Below are 21,873 nucleotides of genomic sequence, written 5' to 3'. Positions count from 1 at the left end.
GCACAGGGCACATCCAGGGTTTCCTATAGGGAGTGTACACGGGGTGTACACGGCACATATAGGGCTGTGTACATGGAGTGCACAGGGCACATATAGGGCTGTTAATGGGGGGTTTATAGGGGATGCACAGGGCACATCCAGGGTTTCCTATAGGGAGTGTATACGGGGTGTACACGGCACATATAGGGCTGTGTACATGGGGTGCACAGGGCACATATGGGACTGTGTATATGGGGTGTACAGGGCACATATAGGGCTGTTTATAGGGGGTTTATAGGGGGTGCACAGGGCACATACAGGGCTGTTTATAGGGGGTTTATATGGGGTCCATAGGGGGTGCACAGGGCACATCCAGGCCTGTCTGCAGGGGCTGTATATGGGGTCCGTAGGGGTGCGCCGATCCCGGCTCGGCGATCGATTGCTCACGCCTGGGCCCGCCCCGCCCCGCCCCGCCCCTCGGCGGGCGCCGCTCCCCGCGGCGTTGCGGTGACGTCACTCCCGGGTTGCGGTGACGTCACTGCCGCCGCTGCCTGGCGCGGGGCGCGCGCGGGACGGAGGGGGCGGGCGGCGGCTCCGTGAGGGCTCCGAGCGGCGGCTCCGTGAGGGCTCCGGCGGCGGCTGCGGGTGAGTGCGGCCGGGGGGCAGCGGGGCCGCCCCGCTGCGGGAGGGGCCGCCCGGGGGAGCCCCGGGATGGTTCCCGCTCGCCCCCCCCCCCCCCCCCCCCCCACCGAGCCAGGGCCGCGGCCGGGCCTTTCTGCGGGCGTTGGGCGCGCACCGGAGCCATCCCGGGCCTCGATCCGCGCTCGGGCAGGGTCGGGCAGGGCCCCCCGGGGCTGCTCGGGCGGGGCCGGGCGGAGGCGGGGCCCCCCCGGGGGCCGCAGGAGGGCCCGGAGCGGCCTCGGGCCCCGCCGGGGTCGCTGCCCCCCGGCCCGGGCAGGGCGCGCAATTCCCGAGCCCGGAGCGCTCCTGGTCCCGTTTTTCCGTCCACGAGTTTTTAAAACGTCAGGATTTTGTCTGTTTCCAGCAGCACCGCTCCTAAAATCACCCCTGGGGGAGGCGTCCGGCCCGGCGGTGACCCCCGCCGGCCCCGGCTCGGTGTTCCCGGTGCCGGGACTTGGCGCTGTGCTGCCGCCGCCCCGGGGGACGAGGAGCTGCCGGCCCTGACCGGGGCCTCACCCCGTTCTCCCACGCTCCCCTCCCGTTACCTGCCCGCGGCACGGCCCCGGGAGTCGGGAATTGCGGCACCTCCCTCCCGCCTGGCCTTGCGAAACCGGCCACGGTGGTTCCTCTTCCTCCCCCGGCGGAGCGGAGCCGCCCCGTGCCCTCGCCACAATCCCTGCGCCGGGCTGGGGAATCGCTCCCCGGGGCTGGGATCCCGACCGGCCCCATCCCGACCCCGCGGGGTTCCCAAAAAACGGCCGGGGAAGAGGGACCGGGAGCCGGGATGCGCTGAGCCCCGCGGCCAGGGGCGGCTCCCCCGCTTCCCCTGCCGGGACCCGAACGGAGCCTTTTTAAGGCACAAAGGTGCTCATTGTGCCGCCAGCAAATCCCTAATCCTGCGCTGGGGCCGTGCCTGGAGGGGTGGCGGTGGGATCCGTGCCTCCGTTCCCCACCGGGAATTGGGTTTGGATCAGCCGCGGGATGCGCACACAGCTCTCGGGAGGGAAACCAACGTCGGGGGCTTCTCCCTCCTCCTGCTCCTGCTCCTCCCGCGGCAGTGCCGGGGTTGCCATCCCCGTGTGGAGTCCGGAGGCGGGAGCTCTTCCCTCGGGCCGGTTCCAGGACCCGAGCTGGCGGTCGGAGGCAGGACTGGGGCCCCTGTTAATGATCACCCTCTGACCTCGGGGCTGCAGGGAGCAAAGTCCCTCGGTGCTGAGCCGAGCGCCGGGGATTTCGCTGGGAGCCGAGGTGGAAATTGGGGTGCCTGGTGCAGCCGGGGTGTGGGAGACAGGACGGGGTGGGATCATCTCCGAGATGCCCCCCCTCACCTCTCCCCGTTTCCCTCCCCCAGCATGTTTCAGACCTTGTACAGCTATTTTTGGTGGGAACGGCTCTGGCTCCCGGCAAACCTCACCTGGGCTGACCTAGAGGACCGGGATGGGCGAGTCTATGCCAAAGCCTCTGACCTGTACATCACCCTCCCCTTGGCCTTCCTCTTCCTCGTTGTCCGGCACCTCTTTGAGACGTGAGTCCCTTGCTTGGGGGTGGGGATGGATTCTGAGCCCCTGGTCCGGCTCTCCCCGTGCCCTGGGGGCTGTGGCCGATCCCTGGGATGTGGCACCTTGTGCTCAGCCTAGGTGGGGGTGCCCATGGCACCCTGGGGGTCCCGACCCCCTCCCACAAGCCCACGTGCTCCCCCTTCCCCACACAAACACGGCGTTCAGGGAGCGATTTGTTGGACAAACAATGGGAACAGACCCGGCTTTGTTGGGAGGGTGAGAGGAGGGGGGGGCCACCCTTCAGCACAGAGGGGACAGCCCGTGACAGAGGGACCGGGGGCTGCCCTGTGGCAAAAGCCACCCTGCAAGCAGGCACAGCAGGATGGGGAGTGGGGCACTGAGTGGCTGTGGGTTTCTGGGTGGCTTTGATGGCACCAAATCATCCAGGTGACAGAAATGGGGACGTTTATGTCCCCAACTCCTTCCCCAGGTACGTGGCCACCCCCTTGGCCGGGCTCCTGAATGTCAAGGAGAAGGTTCGGTTAAAAGCCACCCCCAATGCGGTGCTGGAGAAGTTTTATGCTGCCACCTCCAAACACCCCAAGCAGGTGAGGGCTGGGGGATCCCCACAGGTGCCTGGGGGGGGTGAGGGTGGCAGGGCCAGCGCTGTGTGACACGGTGGGGCTGTCCTGGTGTCCCCAGGCCGACGTGGAGATGCTCTCCAAGAAGAGCGGCTGCACCGTGCGCCAGGTCGAGCGCTGGTTCCGCCGCCGCCGCAACCAGGACCGGCCCAGCCTGCTCAAGAAATTCCGGGAGGCCAGGTGAGACCCCCGCTGTGCCTGATGTCACCGTCCCTCCACCCTGGGGGGGCTCTGGGAGCCCCAGCCTGGCCGGGAGCTGCCTGGGAGGGTGGGAGCTGCGGGATCTGGGGCCAGTGGGTCCGTCCTCCTCCCTCCTGCTCCCCTGGTGCCCGTCTGAGGACCGTCTGCTTCCTTTTTCCAGTTGGAGATTCACCTTTTACCTTATTGCTTTCATTGCTGGCATGGCTGTCATAGTGGATGTGAGTATTTCCCCAGCCCCGTGCTCCCCTGGCCTCCCTGGCCCCTCTGACTCCTTTGTTTCCCCCTTCCCATCCCACAGAAACCCTGGTTCTACGACCTCCGGGAGGTGTGGAAGGGATACCCCATCCAGGTGAGCATGGATCCTGTCCTGGCTGCCATCCCGCGGCTTTTCCTGAGCACCAGGATCAGCAGTGGGGTCTGGGGGTCCCTAGGACACCCGGGTGGTGCCCACAGAAGGGGATCAAACCCTTCTGGGGGGACACAGAGGACCCCCCTAACCTGTCCCTTGCCCCCAGAGCATGCTGCCCTCCCAGTACTGGTACTACATGATCGAGCTCTCCTTCTACTGGTCCCTGCTCTTCAGCATCGCCTCCGACGTCAAGCGCAAGGTGGGGGCTCTGGGGGGCGTGGGAGACCCTGGGACACCTTGGCTGGGTTTTCTTCACCCTGGTGGGGCGGAGGGACCAGCTGGGAGGATGTGGGGACACAGAGGGGCTGTGGGATGGGGGGTTTGCTGTGGGGCTGCTGTAACCCCCCCCCATTGCCAGGCTCCCCTTTGCTTTGGGCACAGGACTTCAAAGAACAAATCATCCACCACGTGGCCACCATCATCCTCATCAGCTTCTCCTGGTTCGCCAACTACATCCGTGCCGGGACGCTCATCATGGCCCTGCACGACTCCTCGGATTACCTGCTGGAGGTCGGTGTCACCAGCCTGTCCCCCTGTTGTCACCACGTCCCCCATCCTGTGCCCCCCTCCCCAGCTCACCCCCTCTGCCCCCTCCCCAGTCTGCCAAGATGTTCAACTACGCCGGCTGGAGAAACACCTGCAACAACATCTTCATCGTCTTCGCTGCCGTCTTCATCATCACCCGCCTGGTCATCCTGCCCTTCTGGTGAGCTCTGGGGGGAACGGGGGGAAACTGAGGCACTGGGGGACACTCCCGGGGGGTGGGAGGCTGGTTCTGCCCGTGACAGGAGTGGCTTTTTTTCCTGGCAGGATCATGCACTGCACGGTGTTTTATCCGCTGGATCTCTACCCCGCCTTCTTTGGATATTACTTCTTCAACTTCATGATGGTGGTGCTGCAGTCGCTGCACATCTTCTGGGCCTACCTCATCATCCGCATGGCCCAGAAGTTCATAACTGGAAAGGTGAGAGGGGACCTGGGCCCATGGGGGCGAGGACCCACTCGGGATGGGGTCACATCCTGAACCCCAACTGCCCTTGGCTCTCCGGATCCCCTCAGTGGGGAGAAACGACCGTGGTTGTAACGGGGAAACTGAGGCACGGCAGGAGAGTGGGGGGGAGTGTGGGAGAGTGACTGAAGCCCCTTTTCCCTCTGCCCACAGGTAGTGGAGGATGAGCGGAGTGACCGTGAGGAGACGGACAACTCGGAGGACGAGGAGGAGGTGGCCAAGAACGGGCCCCTCTCCAATGGCCACCCTGTCCTCAACAACAACCACCGCAAAACCGACTGAGTGCCCCGGACCCGAGAGCTGCCACCGGCCCGGCCCCTCCGGCCGCTCCACACCGGGACCCCCGGAGCGCCTGCCGGGCCCAGCCCCTCCGGAGCGGGGCCGCAGCTCTGCCTCACACTCACCGCTGGTGCCCTTCCACCTCTCACCTGCTGCCTTAATCCACTGCGGTTCCCCGGGACAGGCGGGGACCCCGCCGGGATGGTTCCCATGCCCCGGGGCGGCTCCTGCCCGCCCCGCAGCCCCTCGGATTGGCTCTGGCCAAAGAGCTCGGCCCCGGCCCCGCGCTGGGCTCTGTGTTATTCCTGCTTTCCCAACCATTCCTTCACCGCGGGGAGGGGAGAAGCCCCTTTTTCCCTGACCTGTGTCCGGCTGGAAAAGCCGGCTCAAGCCCTGCTCCACCGAACTGGGAGGGAGGAGCAGGGGATTCCTGGGTGTTCCAGTGCCTAAATGATGGGATGACACTATGGAAGTACTTGGGGGAAAGGAAGCTGCAGGGCTGAGTCACTCCTTGTGTCTCACAGAGTTTAATCCTCTTATTTCTCTTCGGTAAATGGATTTTGAGTCTCTCCCTCTCTGCGGCCTCTCCCAGCTGTAACAGGACAAATTTCCAACGATTTTTTTTTTTTTTTCTTTTTTCTTTCTATTTATTTGGAAGACAGAAGGAGCCGGGCTTGGCTCTGTCTCCCGCATCCCCCGGGATGCTGCGAGACCTCCCAGCACAGAGGGGTGGGGGGGGAAAGGACCATTAACCAACGTCAGACCAAAACGTGTTTTGTTGTTCTTGTTTTTTTTTTAAAAAAAAAAAGAAATAAATAAAAGGTTAAATATATTAAAAGTTAAAAAAACTAATAAACTTGGGTAAAAAAAATGCAGGGTTTGGGCATATTCTGTGAGTGGCACAATGGCCCTTGGTGGCGAGGTTATTTTGGCATAGACACTTTAAGCAGTGCTAAAAATGGGCAGAGTTGAAGATTTTGATGGTTTTTATATATTTTTTTTTCTCCCAAAAGTTCTCCAAGTCTTCAACCCCAGGCTGGAGCATGGGTTTGGGTTCCCTGAGGAGCTGCAGCCCCGCTGGGATGACAAAGCCTCCATTCAGGTGGACGCTCGGGATGGAACTGGAGCTCCAGGAGGCCCCAGAAAGGTTTTATTTTACAAAGGAAAAAAAAAAAAAAAAAGGTTATTTAGCAGGAAAAACTCAACAAGCCTCCCTTGTGCAGGGCTGTGCTGAGCTGGGCTAGGGTTGGTTATGGGGGAGTGGGATGGATGGAATTGGCTCCACCACGTCCCAGGCTGGGGTTTTCCACGTCAATAATGCGAGATTTGATTCCAGTTTGTCAAACTCTCTCATCCAGTTCTCAGGGTGTTTTTTTTTTTTTTTAGATCTGCCTTTCTTCCTTCCCCCCCTCCCTGGACCAAAAAGAAACCCAAGCCCCACACCTGGGGCCGTGTGTGGCTGCCAGGCCCTGCTGATTTTCCGTGCCCGGTGCCCAGCGGGGCTGGCACCCGTTCCTCCCTCCCCTCCCAGGTGCTCAAAGCCAGTTTGGGGCTGTCCCAGCTGCCACCTCACTGCTGCAGTCCAGGCCAAGCTCGGGGCTCTCAGTGACATTCTGGGAAGGTTGGAGATGGGGAGAGGCACTGGATCTGCTTCCTCAAGAAAATCCCAACCCCTTTCTCTGTAATTTTCCCAAGTGGAGGGTTTAAGGAGTGTTTGTTTTGAGGAAAGGTGAAGGAAAGGTGAAAATGTGGGAGCTCCTCATCCCTTTGCCTGGGCCCATCCACCTCTGGCATTTTTCCTGCAAACCCGACAGAAACAAGGATGATGGCATTGGTTCAATCCTGCTTTTTCTGGGCTCTCTGCTGTGTCTCGAGATCAGGGTGGGTTGTTTTTAATAGAAAAACACACTTTTATTGCTTTTTAGCAACTGAAAGATTGTTTACAACAGCTCACAGGTGAAGACAGATACTTACTTTTTGTCTTTTTTTTCACTTGAATGCTATAAATCCTGATTGGTCCAGTCTTCCAGGGATTCCACCATCCTCCCTCCCACATTAAAGGCCTCCGTCCCAACTGGAAGCACTTCCTGGGAATACTGGGGAAGTGCTTGCTGCTGGAAAAAGGGAGGTTTTGTGCCTTAAATTTGGTGGAAAGCTGGAAGAGAGCAGGAGTAGCTTCCTCGAGGGAGCCTGTTGTCTTGTGGGATAACTGCAACTTCAGGCAGGTGGGAGAAGCCCAGGGGCTGGAGCCCATTCCTGCTCCGTGTCCATCTGTGATTTTTCCAGGTGAATGGGAGAAAACAGAGAAAACCTCTTGAGAAGAAACTTTGCCCTCATTGAGGGAAAGTGAGCACCAGGCCTCTGGAGAGGTGGGAGCAGCTCAGAGCAGGCGGCCCCGGCAGTCGATGGCCCCACAGCAGCACAGCAGCTCCTTGCCCTCCACGCTGCCAACCTCGTAGTTGTAATCCCAGGTCAGCTCCGTGCCAGCTCGGATCCGCCTGGGAAGGAAAAAAAAAAAACAAAAAAAACCCAAATGAGATGGGCCAGGAGACTTCCAGAGAAGGGGAGAAACTGGAGGATAGAAGGAAGCCACACTTCCATGTGAGTGCTCCAGGACCAGGCTGAGGCGGCCAAGGAGGAAGGGACAAAGTTCCCTGATGAATCATTCCCATGAGGATTCATGGAGGAGCAGAGAGGCACGTGGCAGGGAATTCACCACACTCAAAGATTTGGGACTAAAACAAGAAGGGAAATCGGCTGCTCCACGCCTCACTCTGCCCTTGGGGAAGGTCTCAAACTGGTGGAAAAATCACAGCAGGATCTCCAGCACAAGAGAGAGGATTTCACCTGACACCAAAGTTTTCTCTGCACAGGAATGATGGGAAACTGGGAATGGGGTTAACAGGAGTAGGGAACACCCAGCCCTGACCATGGAGCCAGGTCCCACCAAAGCCCAGGAATCCTCAGCCCCTCCCAGCACTCCTGGACTCACTTGCTGGCGAAGAAGGCGACCCAGGGGAAGCGAAGGTCGTGGGTGTCCACGAAGACGTTCTGCACGAAGAGGTTTGGGGTGCAGCTGTGCTGTAATGGCAACAGGGAAGAGGCTGAGCTGCTGCCCGGGCAGCGAGGCCGAGCTGCCAGCACTGAGCACAGCCTTTATAAACAAGCAGCATTCCTGGTCTGCCCGCCACATCCAGTGGAATCCTGCTGGAACAGGCTGCATGCCCAGCGTGAGTCACAAGATCCACACTCAAAAGGTAACGGGCTCTGGAAGAACTGACGCCGTTCCTGCTCCCACCAGCTGCTCTTCCACTCAGGAAGGTTCATCACCCTCCCCAGCCTGCCCTTTTCCCGTTTTTACCCAGTGCTGGGCAGGAGCAGCCCCCGAGGTGTGGCCGAGCCCCACTCACGTTGAGGTAGCGGCCCAGGTTGCCCTCGAGCTTGGCGTCGATGATGTAGCAGTTCTCCTCGCCGTCGTAGAATTGCCGCGTGCTGCGGCGCACGGGCCCCGCGCTCTCGCCCTTGTCGCCCGCGGCCAGCGGCGTGGATTTGATGGCGATGCCGTGGGTGGACTTGAGGGCGAAGCCTCGGGTGGATTTCACAGCCACCTGTCTCTTCACGGGGCCTGCCGTGAAGAGGGGAGCTTCCAGCAACCCCGACCCTGCTGCTCCGCTCGGGGGTGACAAACCCCTCAGAGCCGAACCAGCGCTCCAGGATGGCTCCTGGAACCAACCCAGCCCAGCCTGCACACCCGCCGCAAGCCTCACTGTTGCTTTTTCCTACAATACCCCAAAATATCTGGTTTTGAGGAGCAGCTTTTGCAGTTTTGTCTTGCCGAACACATGGGGAAGGTTCCAACCTTGGGAATCAACTGCTATGGCCTCACGAGCCCTTCCCCTTTCCAACCAAAACTTCTCACCCTCAGCCCTCGTCTCCCCCCTCACCTGACCCAGATGATGAATTTTTCTTGTCCTCCCCTTCCTCCTCCTCGGATCCTGAGGAGATGGTCTGGATGTCGTCGCTGTCGTTGGTGCCCAGGGCCTGCCCTGCCCTGTGCTCCCCATCGCTGTCGGTGCTGCTCGACAGCGTCAGCACATCCTGGGGACAGGAACAGCTCCTGGAGTGCAGCCAAGCCTCCCCTTTCCCCGGGAATATGGTGCTCCCCCCTCCAGCTCACCCCCAGCTCCAGGAACCCCTTGGAAGAGGATCCCCCCCCCATCCCTGGACACCACATCCTACAGGTCAATGTTTTGGACACCTGTGGGATTCTGGGGGGCTGCTAAGTCCTGCTTGAAATCCTGGAGCATTAGGTGCTCAGAAGGAAGGCAGAAGTCTCCAAAAAAACCAAAGATTGTTCTCCAGGATGGCTTCCCCCAGATGGTTCTGCCAAGCAATGGGTCCCAGGTGTGCAAACTAAGGTTCCAAATCCGACCCCAATTCCACAGTCTCCTCTTTTTTCGCTTGTTCATGTCCATTGAAGACCCCCAAAATCCAAAGGAAATCAACTGCTACAACCACAAACCCTGCGCTCAACTGGGAACCAAAGGCAGAAAATAACCCAAAACGAGATTGAGGGTGGCTGTGGAAGCTGTTCAGGGGGTCCCCCCCTCCAGCCCAGGGGTCCTGCTCACCTCCAAGGGGGCCGGTGGGGCCAGGGATTGCCGGCGGCTCTGCAGCAGCAGGGTCCCACTCATGGGCCTGCGGATGCCCTCCAGCTTGGGGGGACAGGGGTTGTAGCCATACCTCCTTCCCAGGCTGCTCAGCCTGTTGGGGTCGGGAAAAGAGCGGGTCATTTCCAGGATTTCCAGGGAATTGTCCACAGGCCAGGCACCACGGGACAGGAAAACGTAATTGAAGGAATCTTACCCAGGAATTTTGGTTGAGTCTTCAGGTTCCTGCAGAGGGGAGAAACGCAGAAGATTGGAATCTCTCCCTTGTTGAGCACTCTCTAGCCTTTCTATGGAATTGTTCCCCAAAATGCCAGGAGTGAGAGGCTGCCTGTCCCCACGCTCAGTGTGACACCCAGCGACACCAGCACGGAGATGCCCCTCCCTGGGGGACTCCAAGAGCCCTCCCTGGAGCAGGAGGTGGACAGAGACCACCTCCATGTCCCTGCTGTCCCCAGCCCTGTCCCTCAGGTCCCCAGGCGGGAGGATGTTCAGCTCTGCTTGCATCAAGCAACTTCTGTAGCGTCTTGTGCCACAAACTCCCTCCCTGGGAGGGGAAAAGCACCTCCCTGTCCCACCAGAGTAGCCAGGGGAGCTGAGCACAGGGGACATCCAACAGCCCCCCCAGTCCCCCTGGACGTGCTGTATGGGGAGAAAAGCCACTGGAGCAGGAGCACATCCCTGCCTTTAACTCTCCCATTCCCTCATCTCTTCCCTCACCTCCTTCTTGGCTGCCTTTGCCTCTCCGTTCAGATCTCCCGGATTGGCAGCACACCCCTTCTCCCTGTCTGCAGCAATCTCCATTTTCACAGCCTTGGCTTCCGCCGCTTCGCCCACCCTCAAGGACGAGGCGCCCTCGCCGTCCTGGAAGCCCTCGGCCATGCTGCTGGAGCTCAGCCACGAGGCCACTTTGTTCTTGGAGGTCTCCTCGGACACGGGCAGCTTGCAGGGAGGGGCCGCGGGGGGCTCGTCGTGGCCGAGGGGCCGTGTGAGCCCCGAGTCCTTGGAGGCCGTCTCCGAGGCGCCGTGGTCGCGCTGGCCGCGCGTCTGCCGGCGCGTGGCGTAGCTGCGCAGCACCGAGCTCGTGCTGAAGCTCTCGTCCTTGCAGAAGTTGTCGTCGGAGCTGTCCTCGTTGGACTCCTCCAGCTCCTCCGTGCCCGTGTTCTCGTCGTCGTCGTCGTCGTCCTTGAGGTCCACGCCGCTGTTGTCCGAGGAGCACTTGGCGTCGCTCTCGTAGCCGTCCTTGAAGTTCTCCACGCTCTCGATGTGGTCCAGGTTGGCAAAGTACTCGTCACCCATCTCCAGCCCCTCTTTGTCAGCAAAGTCATCAGTCAGGATTTTCCCTGGGTGGGGGGGACAGAAAATGAAGGGTGAGTTTTTTGGAGTGACATTCAAATTTATCCTCTGCAAAGCTCACTGAGGAGGAAACAGGGGTGGCACCACTTTATTAAAAGATGGGCTGGGAAAACATTACCCCGTTTTCTGAGGTAACAAAATCAAGATTCTCAGCCCAGAGCAGCTCAAGCAGAGCCTTGGAAGGGCTGGGAGAGCACAGAGGCAGCAGCTCTGGCTGTGCCTGTGGGCGGCCACGTTCCAGAGCCAACGCAACCCCAGTGCAACTTCTGCATCTCGTGGGCTCGGCCGGCTTGCTGAGCACAGGAAGCAGGGCAGGGGTTGGGTCACCTCAAGAACAGCCCAGGGCTTGTCTTGTGACACTGGCACTGCTACCACGAGGGTTCTGCAGCCTCTCGTGCCAGCATTGGGGGCGTTCATCGGCTCAACTTTCACCCTGCAGTCCCCAAAACGGGCGTGGCAAGAGCTTCTCACCCCTTCTGCTGTGCTTTGGAATCATGGAATCGTTGAGGTTGGAAGAGCTTCTGAGCCCAACTGCTCCCCCCAGCACTGCCAAGGCCACCACTAAGCCAATGTCTCCAGGTGCCAAATCCACGTGCTTCTGAGCACTTTCAGGGACAGTGTGACTCTACCACCTCCCTGGGCAGCCTGTGCCAGTGCCTGACTACTCTTCCCAGGAAGGAATTTTCCTGAATGTCTAACTTGAACCTCCCCCAGGGTCTCGGAGAGAGCCAAAAGGTCCCCCCCCGAGCCTCCTTTTCTCCAGGATGAGCCCCACCAGCTTCCTCAGGAGTTCTCCAGACCTTTTTCTCTCTGCTCCAATCCCTTCCCTACCTCTGGCTCCCCCTTCCAGAGCAGAGGTTTCCAGGTGAGCAAGGTGAGCTCCTACCTGCGTAGATGCAGACAAAGGAGCCCTTGGCGATGTCGTCGAGGCAGCGAATGCCCCAGCCCTTGTTTTGGGTCTTGAAGAGCTGCAGCCGCACCTGGAGGCCGTGCTGCACCAGGCGGTTGGTGCACATGTTCACGTTGCACTTGCACCTCTTGTTGCACTCGTAAACGCTGCAAGAAAGGAGAAGGGTGACAACTCCCAGGGTGAAGGAACATCCCAAAGTCTGTGGCTGTTGGCAGTGCTGGGGTTATGCACAGAGACCCCGGAGGACCAGGCCTGGAGCAACCCTGGCTCATGGACGGTGCCTCTGCCCATGTTGTGGATGATCCCCAAGGCCCCTTCCAGCCCAAACCATCCCACAGCTGGCAGAAGAACCGAGACCCGAGGCAGGTGGTCACACCTGCACTGGGATAACCCAGGATCAATTCCCTCTCAGTGGATCTCAGGCTGGTGCTCCTGAGGGCTCTGCTCACCCTGTTGGCAGACATTCCTCCAGCCGCTTGTGCTGGTAGCCTGAGTTGGGGTTGATTTGCCCTCCGGGGGTGCAGCCGCTGGCCTGGATGGTCAGCTGGTGACAGGCACACTTAGATCTGCAGAGACACAGGAAAACCCACGAGTTACACTTCTCACACCAGTCTGGAGACAGGAAAAGAAATCACATCTTTAGGCAGAGATGGGCACAAAGGGTTTGACTTGGAATCAAACCAAGAGAAGTTGTGATTTCTCTCCTTGGAAGTGTCCAAGGCCAGGGTTGGAGCTTGGAGCAACCTGGGAGAGCAGAAGGTGTCCCTGCCCATGTCAGGAGTTGGAACCGGGTGACTTTTAATGTCCCTTCCAAACCAAACCATGAAACCTGCAACCTGCATGGGCTTAAACCCTAGAGCAGATCCACCTTGGGGTGCTCCCTGGGCACCTCCCACATCCCCAGCGCTGTGTCCCCTCAGCCAGGAGCAGTCACCTACTTGTCTCTGCAGCCGTCCTTGCAGTCACAGCCCACGAGGAACTCCCAGCTGGTGTTGATGTACACCCCTTTCCCGGGGATCCTCTCCTTGCTGTAGGCCACCTGCGGCGGCGGCGTGTTGTCGATCTCGTTGACGCACGACAGGGGCACGTCCTCCTTGCCCTTGGTGATGTCGGCGATGTAATAGTAAGGCTTGTAGGGCTGGAACTTGCGGTCCACCAGCACGTAGGGATCCAGGCAGAACATCTCCAGGAACAGGAAGTCGCAGTCGGTCTCGAAGAGGTAGCGCTCGATCTCGTGCATGGAGCGCAGGCAGAGCCCGCAGGGCGTTTTGTAGAGCACGTGGAACCCCATCTTGCGGTTGACGCGGCGCCGCGCCGTCATGCGGCGGAAGTCGTAGAGCAGCGGGATGAGCAGCGGGTTGCGGCTGCGGTACTGGTCCGTGCGCAGCGGCCGCACCCGCGACAGGCACGTGTAGCTGCACACGTGGGGCAGGTAGAAGAGCTTCTCCAAAGGGGCCCGGTAGGATGGCTCGTTAGGAACGCGGTCCAGCATGCCGTGGAAGGGCTGAGAGGGGGCGCTGCTGGGGATGCTGGGGAGAGAGAAGGGATGGGGGGGTTCAGGAAGAGCTGGGCTGGTGGTGGAGGGTGGACGCCAGCCCAGGTGGGTGATAGCACCTGGCTGAGACCGGGCACAGAGTGGCCAGGCACTGGAAGGTGGTGAAGCCACCACTCCTCTAAGCGCCCAAAACACAAGCGGATGTGGCACTTGGGGACATGGCTCAGTGGTGGCCTTGGCACTGCTGGGGGGGGGGACTCCCATCAACTCAGAGGCTTTTCCAGCCTCAGTGATTCCAGCACTCCACGATTTGAGCTGCTGAATCCCCACCAGAAACTCCCCCAGCACACACAGGCCCCACGTGCATCCCAACATCCCAGGTGGGAGGACTCAGGGATGTGTCCCACCCAGAGCTCTGCTCACCGGTGCTGCGGGGCCGGCGGGGCCCTCCCGGCCGCCGGGGTGTCCCCGAGGACAGGGGAGGACGGGGACGAGTGCCCGGAGCCCACGGAGCCAGGACGGAAGGAAGTGCTTTTCTTGGCCACCTGCTTTCTGCCCTGGGCCAGCTGGGTGTCGGAGCATCTGCAGGAGGGAAGAAGAAGCTGATTTGGAACGTGGAAAAGCAACTGGTGGCAATCAAAATAACGCTGCTCCATGGAATTCAGAAACCGAGGACAATCCCAGCAGTGGCTTTTTTTCCTAAGGAGTGTGAAAATCAGCCCATTTCGGGCTATTTCTGCTACAGCAATCCCACAGCCACTCTGAATTTCAGAACTCAGCTACAGCTCCAAGTGACTCCTGACTTTGAAATGAGGCAAGGGTAACAAGGATGGTCAAGGCCTTAATCCCTGGAAGCTGGACAAACCAGGCCATGAAGAAACCCTTGGATTAGCAGAAACCAGAGTTTCCAGAGGCTCAACCAGGCCTGACTGGGAGGAACAAATCCCGAGGATTCTCTTGCAAGGACTGAGGAACAAAGTAAGATTGTGCAAGGGAATCTAGTAACATCCCTGATGAAAGAGCTAGTACAGGTTCCAAAAGAACAGGTTCTCAATCCATTTCAGGGGTTTTCAATCAACTGCAGGTTTCCAAACCGTTCCAGGAGGTTTTCAACCCATTTACATCAATAACACAGAAAACCACCCCAAACCAGCTGCTGAAGAGGAAAAACAGTGACGTTATCGGGGAGAAGGAGGAGACAAAGAGAGCAGGAAGGGATGAAGGTTTCTGCCAACAGCTGCCTGAAAGCAAAGTGTTCAAACACACCTCAAAAAGAGCAAGAGGAAAACCGGGCTTAAACCAGTCAGAAGTGCTGCCAACACCGAGAAGTTGGAAGAGGGGGAAGAGACGCAGGCTTCCCTCAGAGGAAACAAAACACCAAAGTGAGGAGAGTTCTTAGTTTTAATAATCTGAACTGCAAGTGTTTGAACCCCGCAGGATTCCTGAGACCAGCAAGGACACGGCCAGGCCTGCACTGCCTCCTGCCCCTGTTCAGGGACACTTCAGATTTAAGGGCAGGGAAGCAGCTGCACAAAATCCACGTCCTAAAGCCAAGCCCTCTGTGGGGAGAGGGAAAAAATTCTTTCCTTGTAAGCACTGCAAGGCTTGAATGGGAAAGGATTCGGTGATGAGAGATGGGGCTGCAGGTCCAGCTTGGCTCTCTTTGCGTTGTGACACTGCCCAAAGTCCTGGGGTGTCTCAGTCCCAGCTCTTCCCTGCACATGGGGGACTTGCAGAGCCGTGAATTCCAGGTTCTTCAGCATCCAGGATCTCTCTGGTGTTATGGAAAAGTTCTTGTGGCTTCCACTCCCGAATTCTGCTCAGACCAGCACAGAGGGAGCGTTTCCAGGGGCAAACTGAGTTATATTGCACTGCTGATTGGACAGGAGCCCCCCAAGACCTCTGGCTGGGGCAGGTGGGGTTTGAGCTGCTGCTACACCTGGAGAGCCTGCGGGTAGTAAAGATTGACCTCCTGCACAGGCTGCTCACACCTGGGACATGCCCTGCCTCCCTCGTGCCCCAGCAGCAGGGCACAGTCACAGCAGAAAACGTGCTGGCACGGGGCCAGGCGGCCGTAAACCCGGATGGGAAATCCACAGTGCTGGCAAAAACGAACTGGGGCAGCCTCTCCCTCCCCTAAAAAGTCGCCGAGCACATCCCCAGGTTCCCTCCAGGTGTCCTCCAACACGCTCCCTCCATCACCGAGCCGGGTTCCTCCTTCCTCCAGGCCTCCTGCAGCCTGTGGCTCCGGGAATGTCCCCCTTGGGCCCCTGGCAGCGGCTTGGCCGTGGATTGCTCCGTGCCCACCGGGACCGACCGCTGATCCCGAATTCCCAGTCCAAGTGGAGGGACACAAGGCAGCCGGGGGCCAGTGCCTGGATCGTGACACGAGGGAGCAATTCAGATTCGGGCAAGAGAAGGACCAGAGGTCTAATTTGGAAAGGCAAGTGCGAAGCTTTAGCCTTGAGGAGGAATATTTGGCTTGGGGGAGTGTTGGCTCTCAGCTCCCGCCCCCAATTATTCATCCAGCAGCTTTAGGTAAGAGTTTTCCCCCAAAATCACGACTAAAGCCACGGAGGAAACCTGCACCTGAGGATTCCTCTGCACAGAAAAGGTGGTGCCTGAGAGAGCTGAGTGCTGGAGAGAAGCAGCGAGGTGGAAGGTGCTGGAGTGGCTCGGGTACTTACTCCATCTCTGCAGGCTGAGGAGATGCAGGACGTGCAGCTGCTGGCTGCTCTGGAGCCCTGTACTGGGGACCAGCTCCTGCTAAATCCTGGGTGTACTGCACCACAGGGCCCCTGCTCCTCACAGCACCTGGAGGGGGAAGTGAAAAACCAAAGAGTCAGTGGGAAAAAAATCCCTAATGTTATCCCAAGTTGGCTGTGCAGGCCCCAGACACCGACTTGTGCCTGGATGGAACTGAAACAGGGATTTGGGATTAATGGTGGGTCACTGCCAAGCTCAGACAGCAACTCCCCCAGAAATTCTGGTCACTTCACCCAAGGGCAGTTTGGTCTTGTGGCATTATTCCAGGAGAAAAATCCCACTGGAAATCTAAATCTCCTATGCTAAAGGAGAAAAACTCTGGAAATCTAAATCTCCTGTGCCAGGGGAAAAGACTCACTGGAAATCTGAAATCTCCTCTCAGAAGCAAGAAATAAAACCAAAACCTGGAAATCTGAAATCTCCAAGACCTCTGCTAAAAAACCCACCAAACCCAAACAACCCTCCAGTTAAATCCCAGCATCTAAAAGAAACCAAAAGATGCCACCAACCAACGTTGGGACGAGTCCTGGTTTGCCCACTCTGCTTCTTTTCCTGGGTGGAAGCTGTGGAAGTTTTCATGCTGAACATGGGCTCGAGGCGTGTGGAGCCTCTGTAAATCCACTCACAACGCTTGTCCTCGTGGGGGAACGAGAAGGAAGAACTCACAGTTCCCATGGGAAGAGCTTCCTGAGGTGAGACACAAAGAGAGCACAAGGAGTTAACAATGAGTATTTACAAATAGCAGAACCACACCGTTATTTATGCTGGAATTTCTAATGGGGTGCTAGGGAAAATTTCTTCCTGGAAAGGGTGTTCGTGCCCTGGCAGGCTGGCCAGGGCAGTGGTGGAGTCACTGTCACTGGGTTTGTCCAAAATCCCTGTGGATGTGGCACTTGAGGCACTTGGCCTCAAACTCCAAGATCTCAGAGGTTCTTCCAACCTCGGTATTTCCATGATTAGCAAGGAAAACAGAGCTGATCAGATCCCTGGCCTCAAATTTAATTCTAACAGGAGAAGGGAAATTCCTACCAGGAAAAGGATTTTCACCAGACTTCCATCCACTTCTTCCACTCTGGATTTCCACCAGGTGCCCTCCCACTCAGTTTTGATCAGCTGCCCATTCTTCAGGAGCACCATGGGCCGGTTGGGGTAGGCAGTGATGTATTCCTCAATGAAATCCCGACAGGAAACATCCTCAATGTCTTCCCAGGCTTTCTTCACTGTTTGGAAAGGGACACGTGGGACAAAGGGAATGGGACAAAACAGAGAGAACACTTAATTCCTTTTTATTTTTTTTTTTTTTTTAGGATATCCCAGGTGCATTTTCACTAAGCTCAATCAAGGGGTGATCCCAAGGGGCGGAATGCTGGTGGTGGGGCACCCTGATCCCACCCTGGCAATAATCCAGGATTTATTTCAGGTGTCTCCAGGATTTATTTCAGGTGTCTCCAGGCTCAGCACCAAAAGGGACACGCCTGTTTTTGGGGCCAGGCTCTTCCAAAGAGCCCAGAGGGACAGGGAGCACTCACGTGGCCGGCACACCGGGTACAGCTCCCACTCCTTCACGTAGGACGCGTAGCCGTCGTCAAAGAAAATCAGGAACCTGGAAAACAAACGGGAATTAGGAAAGGGAGCTGGACAGAACACAGCCCCACACCACGGAATGGAGGTGAAGAACCTCTCCTGCTCCTCCTGGAGACATCCCAATCAATCCTGGATGAGGACAGAGTAAGAGCTCCAAACCTCCCTGTGCTCCCATCGCTGCTCAATCCTCACAATTCCCAGCCAGGCCCTTTCCCTCTGCTCCAAATGCCCTCTGTGACCCAAGAAAGGAAGATAAAGGAACAGAAAATGTTTAATTGCTCCTGGTTTCTGCAAGGAAGATGGATAAGGCACCCACTTAGTGCCTCTGAGTAACAACTCCAGGCCCTAGAGCTGTAAAAAAGCTGCAGGATGAAGGATCAGCATCACAACCAGGAGAAAAGTTGCAATTCGAGTATCAAATCCAGCTCATTTTCAGTGATTAAACATGGATCAGATAAAATCCAGCACAATTTACATCAGACACAGGGAGATTAAATCCTTTATCAATTTGCTAGGAATACCACAAGCCTTTATTTCAACAGATCAGAGCAGCCCTGCCCCTTCTTTATTCCCAAAAAAGCTGCTCCAAACCTGCTTTTTCTCCTCCTGACCCTGAACAGCTTTGGCAACACCACTGCCACTCAGAGCTCCTATTTCCTCCCACTGTTTTATGCCTCAAGGAGCCCAGACTCAACATCTGGGTGATAATTTGAATAAATTAGCAGATCTAATACCTAACTCAGGGCCATGAACAAGAGTGGAAGCTCCACCCTGAGTTTCAGACATAAGAAAGATGAAGAAAGTCAGAATCACATTCCTGGGGAGGGCACAATTCAGCACCTCAAGGGTATTCAAATAAACCCTTTTTTTTTTTTTTTTTTTTTTTTTTTTTTTGCCTAAAACAAAGAAAATCAGAGATGGAGGCATGTGACCATGGGAAATTAGAAATACCTGTCTTTATTCTTGACGTTGGGGGTCTCAGCCACGATCCCAGCATAGAGCCACATCTGATTGCCATCCTTGTACCTGGCCACCACCCTCCTGCCCACGTGGTGCCTCTCAGCTGACGGGTGGTAATCGTAGGCAATGTGGTTGCCCGAGAGCAAACTCTTCCCTTTATTATCAAATTTCACTTTGTATTTCTTGCCAGCACCTGGGAAGACATTTTGAGGCGAACAGAAGATAAATGAAGGGGAAAATAAAACAAAACAAACAAACAAAAAAAAAACTGCGTGGTTTCACACCAGAATTCCAACGCTCTGGGTCACGCTGAGATCGTTTATTCAGAATTAACTCAGGATTCACTTAAAAGCCTTTCAGGATTTGATCTGGAGGGTGAAGCAGCGGAGGTGTGTTGCTCCCACAGTTCCTTCCAGGTGACATCAGGTGCTCTGACACCTTTTACTCCAGGTTTCCCACCCAAAATCGCGTGCACGGCACGTACCGACCGTCTGGATGGCAATCAACGTCCCCTTGTGCCACGTCTTGGTTCTTTTTTTCCCCAAAATCCTCATGCCCACTTTGAGGTCCCCATCAGTGTTGAGATCATTGCCAGGGGCTGCAGGGACAGTGAGGGGCTGGGCAGTGCCAGGAGATTCCTGAGGGGGTTGTGCATCTACCAAGGAATAACAGCAGAAAGTCAGTTCTAAACCACCCAAAGCTCCCTTCTTGGCATGCAGCTGGAAGCACAATTCTGGAAGAAGAATTCCTGCTTTCCTTCCCCTCTGGCAGCCCAACTGCCTCCCTTTTATTGAACGAAAACAGCTTGAAAAAAAAAAAAAGCAGGAATTCAGAATCAGCATACCCTAAATTAAAATGGCAATTTGGGATCAATAAATACGAGTGGAGATTTCCAGCAAGGAAAGCAGATCATTGTTTTCCCATTTTGGGAAGCAAAGGCCCAGGGCACACAGCCCCTGGAAGCTCCCACACCTTTCTGTGCTTCCTGCAAGGTCGTTTTCTTGTTTACAGCATCCATGAATTTTGCAACATCCCGGGCAGATTTCCTCATGGCAACCATTGCTTCCCGCAGCTGGAGGAAACAGAAAGGAAACACAAAGAAACTTTTGGATTTTTGCACCTAAGACAACGCTGTGTCTCAGGAAAATCCCACGTGAGGAAACATCTCTAGCCAGGGCCTCCCCACTCACCAGACTCTGATCCCTGGAGATCCTGGGACTGCTGCTGGCTGTGAGTGAAGAGAAAACAGTGATTTAAAACTTTTTGAGTAAAGAAATCTGTCCTCGTTTAATCAGAAAAAAAGAGGGAACAGGGGAAAGCGTCCATCCCAAATCCCTGCCAGGAAATCCACCCTAACAAGGCTTTTCCTCAGCCACCTTTCCTAATGTAGGAATCGTTTAACGGGGAAAACAGCGAGGCAAAGTGGGAAAAGGGTGAAATCCCGGTCTGGGACCGCAGGAATTCTGAAACACACACAGAATAAGTGCACTCCCTTATCCCAACCCCTCCCGTGCACTCCTGGGACACTGAACTGCGTCTCCAGCCCGAGTCCACGCTCATGACATCGTCGTCCTCCTCGTCCGGGATCTCGATCACTTCTGTGGCCGCCGGCGCCTCGTCCTCAGAGCTGCTCTCCCGGTACTGCAGCCCCATCATGGAGTACAGCTCCTTGGCCAGCGTCTCGCACTTGTCGATGGCCCTGGAGGAGGGAAAGCGGCTGTGCCTCCCGAATTCCACACGGACAGCCAGAGCTAGCCCAGCTGAGGGAAGCGCCCGCAGGGAGGGTCTAAAGCCCCGGGGGGGAAGGTTGCCAATGTCCCGTGGGTCTGCCCTGAAGGGAACGGGAACTGGCCCCCACATCGCCCTGCTCGCAATTCTGGCTCTCACCACGCACCTCATGGCATCGTCAATGAGCTGGTCAACGTGGGCCACCTCCTCCTCCTTGTGCTTCATGCACTGCTCCAGCTCCTCCAGCTGCTGCTTCCGCTGCCTCACCCACTCGGAATTCTCCACTTCTTTCTCGATGATTTCCTGGAGCTCCTCCATGGAGATTCCCAGCTCCTCCATCACCTCCTGCTGCAGCTCTTTGATGTCCTCGGAATCCATCTCTGCCGCACCTGAGGGTACAACAGGTGAGGGGAGGCAGGGGAGCCTGGTGAGGGAATGGAGAGCTCCCTCACCTTTTCCCACCTTCCCCTCACGGTCCTCTGCTCCAATGTCCCCTCAGAGCCCGCCAGGTCCCCTCAGAGCCCGCCAGGCCCCCTCAGCACCCCACACCGGGTCCCCCTCATCCTCTCCCAGCCCGGTCCGTCCCGCCCACCCGCTCATAAGGCCCTCAGGGGCCCCCGTTCCCCTCAGCCCCGGCCGCCGCCCCTCACTCACCACCGCCGGTCCCGGAGAACCGGAGCAGAACCGGAGCAGAACCTGGCGCGCCCTCCCCGACGCCGCGTGACGTCACTTCCTGCGCGCGCCGCCCGCGCTGCTGCCTCCTGGCGGCGGGCGGAGAAATCCCCGAAATTCCGGAATTAATTACTAAATTAATAAATTAATTCCTCGGAGAACTGAGCGCTGTCCTCGGGAGCAGGCGGGAGGCCGCCCCTGCCGCGCGCGGAGTGACAAACCAGGGATGCAGGCACCGGGAAAGGCGCGGTTTGTTCCCCTCAGCTGTTCGGGGCCGTTGGAGCCGTTAGCGAGCCCTCACGCCCGGGCCCAGAACGATCCTTTAACCGCTACCTTTGTGGGGGGCGATGGGGGGGAATGGGGAGCAATTGGGGGTCCTGGGGACGCCGGTAATGGGGTTGTTCTGGTGGGGCTCTGGTGAGGCTGGAGCTCCCTGTGCCCCTGTGGGGTTTGGGGTCAGTTGATGGCTTCCTCCTCCCAGGTGGAGGTGGGAATGGCGCTGTAGGGATCCACCACGAGGCGGGCGCAGCGCACGGTCATGGCGAGCAGGAAGAGCCCCAGCAGCACCACGAAGGCCGTGGCCACGGCTTTGTCCACGTCCAGGGCGGGCAGCGCTGTGGGGGTCTCCATACAGGTACCCTCAGGTGTCTCTGTGGCAGCTCCAGAGGCCCCTCAGGTGGGTGTCCCTCGGCTCCAGGGACCGCTCAGGTGTCTCTTCCTGGCTCCAGCACGTGTTCCCCAGCACACTCCCAATGACATCCCTGAGGGGCCAGAACGGGGTGGGGGATTCATGGGGCTGAGGGGTCAAAAACACCCCAAAAAAAAAGGGGAAATATGGCCTTGAGTCCCCTCTGCTCCTTCCTTACCTCCCTGTGGCCAGCGCTGGGTCTCTGTCCTGGCCCCACTGGCTCCAGGCCTTCATGAATTCTGCAGGAATGCGCCGGCATCACCTTTCAGACACAGCCCAGAGGATTAAATTCCCACCCCGCACCCCCTTCTCCCACTGGGAGAAGGCTCTGGGTCCCTTCACAGGTCTT

At 57.7% G+C, this 21,873-nt stretch overlaps 3 protein-coding genes across 3 annotated transcripts; 1 reads left to right on the top strand and 2 right to left on the bottom strand.

Moving 5' to 3' along the window:
* Positions 1-500: 500 nt before the first annotated feature.
* On the top strand, positions 501-5,564 carry CERS2 (ceramide synthase 2). Its single transcript, XM_088154743.1, has 11 exons — positions 501-624; positions 2,012-2,185; positions 2,650-2,767; positions 2,862-2,980; positions 3,162-3,219; positions 3,300-3,350; positions 3,517-3,609; positions 3,792-3,920; positions 4,010-4,116; positions 4,221-4,374; positions 4,573-5,564. The coding sequence occupies exons 2-11, from the start codon at positions 2,013-2,015 to the stop codon at positions 4,699-4,701; spliced, it is 1,131 nt and encodes a 376-aa protein (XP_088010869.1). The 5' UTR covers positions 501-624; position 2,012; the 3' UTR covers positions 4,702-5,564.
* Positions 5,316-20,909, bottom strand: SETDB1 (SET domain bifurcated histone lysine methyltransferase 1). Its single transcript, XM_014891314.2, has 22 exons — positions 20,819-20,909; positions 20,331-20,553; positions 19,969-20,135; positions 19,627-19,664; positions 19,409-19,508; positions 18,921-19,091; positions 18,428-18,629; positions 17,422-17,495; positions 16,922-17,112; positions 16,402-16,579; positions 15,814-15,940; positions 13,550-13,708; positions 12,570-13,160; positions 12,081-12,197; positions 11,608-11,777; positions 10,086-10,708; positions 9,565-9,593; positions 9,330-9,462; positions 8,643-8,796; positions 8,109-8,323; positions 7,691-7,779; positions 5,316-7,196 (listed from the first exon to the last, which is right to left on the bottom strand). The coding sequence occupies exons 2-22, from the start codon at positions 20,540-20,542 to the stop codon at positions 7,079-7,081; spliced, it is 3,858 nt and encodes a 1,285-aa protein (XP_014746800.1). The 5' UTR covers positions 20,543-20,553; positions 20,819-20,909; the 3' UTR covers positions 5,316-7,078.
* A 383-nt stretch (positions 20,910-21,292) lies between these two features.
* On the bottom strand, positions 21,293-21,558 carry CTXND2 (cortexin domain containing 2). The gene has a single exon (XM_088154712.1). It carries the CDS (start codon positions 21,464-21,466, stop codon positions 21,293-21,295), a length of 174 nt encoding a protein of 57 aa, XP_088010838.1. The 5' UTR covers positions 21,467-21,558.
* Positions 21,559-21,873: the final 315 nt, after the last annotated feature.

Source organism: Sturnus vulgaris, chromosome 31 (genome assembly GCF_052056855.1).
Source record: "Sturnus vulgaris isolate bStuVul1 chromosome 31, bStuVul1.hap1, whole genome shotgun sequence".
NCBI lineage: Eukaryota > Metazoa > Chordata > Aves > Passeriformes > Sturnidae > Sturnus > Sturnus vulgaris.
Note: the sequence above shows the minus strand (reverse complement) of the source record. Positions and strands in the feature narration are given on the sequence as shown.

Excerpts from the sequence above, each read along its gene's own strand:
- CERS2 (XM_088154743.1), top strand. The coding sequence starts at position 2,013 with ATGTTTCAGACCTTGTACAGCTATTTTTGGTGGGAACGGCTCTGGCTC. Across the intron at positions 3,220-3,299 it reads GCATGGCTGTCATAGTGGAT|AAACCCTGGTTCTACGACCT; the intron begins GTGAGTATTTCC and ends CCCATCCCACAG. Across the intron at positions 3,351-3,516 it reads GGAAGGGATACCCCATCCAG|AGCATGCTGCCCTCCCAGTA; the intron begins GTGAGCATGGAT and ends CCTTGCCCCCAG.
- SETDB1 (XM_014891314.2), bottom strand. The coding sequence starts at position 20,542 with ATGGATTCCGAGGACATCAAAGAGCTGCAGCAGGAGGTGATGGAGGAG. Across the intron at positions 16,580-16,921 it reads TGGTGAAAATCCTTTTCCTG|GAAGCTCTTCCCATGGGAAC; the intron begins GTAGGAATTTCC and ends GTCTCACCTCAG. Across the intron at positions 9,594-10,085 it reads CAAAGGCAGCCAAGAAGGAG|GAACCTGAAGACTCAACCAA; the intron begins GTGAGGGAAGAG and ends TCCCCTCTGCAG.
- CTXND2 (XM_088154712.1), bottom strand. The coding sequence starts at position 21,466 with ATGGAGACCCCCACAGCGCTGCCCGCCCTGGACGTGGACAAAGCCGTG.